This window comes from Carlito syrichta, unplaced genomic scaffold, assembly GCF_000164805.1.
Source record: "Carlito syrichta isolate Samal-C Ts95f unplaced genomic scaffold, Tarsius_syrichta-2.0.1 Scaffold142853, whole genome shotgun sequence".
In the NCBI taxonomy this organism is placed as follows: Eukaryota; Metazoa; Chordata; class Mammalia; order Primates; family Tarsiidae; genus Carlito; species Carlito syrichta.
In genome coordinates this window covers 3,402-3,950 of record NW_007086949.1, presented here as the reverse complement: position 1 = coordinate 3,950, position 549 = coordinate 3,402, and the positions used below count along the sequence as shown (strand labels likewise).

The following is a 549-nucleotide window of genomic DNA, read 5'->3' as shown; positions in this document are numbered from 1 at the left end:
CCCTCCCTCTTTCGGCCCCACCCCAACGCCCCACGCACTCCCCTGCCCCGCCCTCCTTTGGCCCCGCCCCAAAGCCCCACCCACTCTCCCACCCGTCTTCTTTGGCCTGGCCCACAGCCCCGCCCACCCGCCTCTCCTTCCCCGACGCTCCTCCCCCAAGCCCCGCCCGCCCGCCCGCCCTTCGGCGTCTGGCCCCGCCCGCGCGCCCGCCCCTCCCTTGCGCCCGCCCCTCGAGGGGGTCCCGCCGGCGCGCGCGCACCTCGTGCTCCCCCTGACTCCAGGCAAGGCCGCTGGCGCCCGCCACGCTGAGCTGCCCCGGCCGGTCCTGGCCGCCCGGGGCCCAGGGGAGACCCACGCGGAAGGTCTCGGCGGCCCCGGACGGATCCAGGCGCTCCAAGTCCATGATGTACTTGGCTATGAGCGAGTGGCGGTCGGCCTGGCAGGCGGCCACGCGGCGCAGCGCCCGGCGCACCGTCCTCCGAATGCGCCTCCGCGTCACGAAGCTCAGGCCCTGGATCAGGTCGCGCAGGCCGGGGGGCAGGCAGGCCT

At 76.9% G+C, this 549-nt stretch overlaps 1 protein-coding gene across 1 annotated transcript in view; it reads right to left on the bottom strand.

The window, feature by feature from the left end:
- Positions 1-259: 259 nt before the first annotated feature.
- The window catches only part of LOC103251382 (tyrosine-protein kinase JAK3-like), a gene marked incomplete at its 3' end in the record, with an annotated part of 1,893 nt that continues 1,603 nt past the window's right edge, over positions 260-549 (bottom strand). Inside the window, exon 4 of the mRNA XM_008049955.1 lies at positions 260-547. Within this exon, the coding sequence (XP_008048146.1) occupies positions 260-547 (288 nt within the window). The remainder of the gene's footprint in view (positions 548-549) is intronic.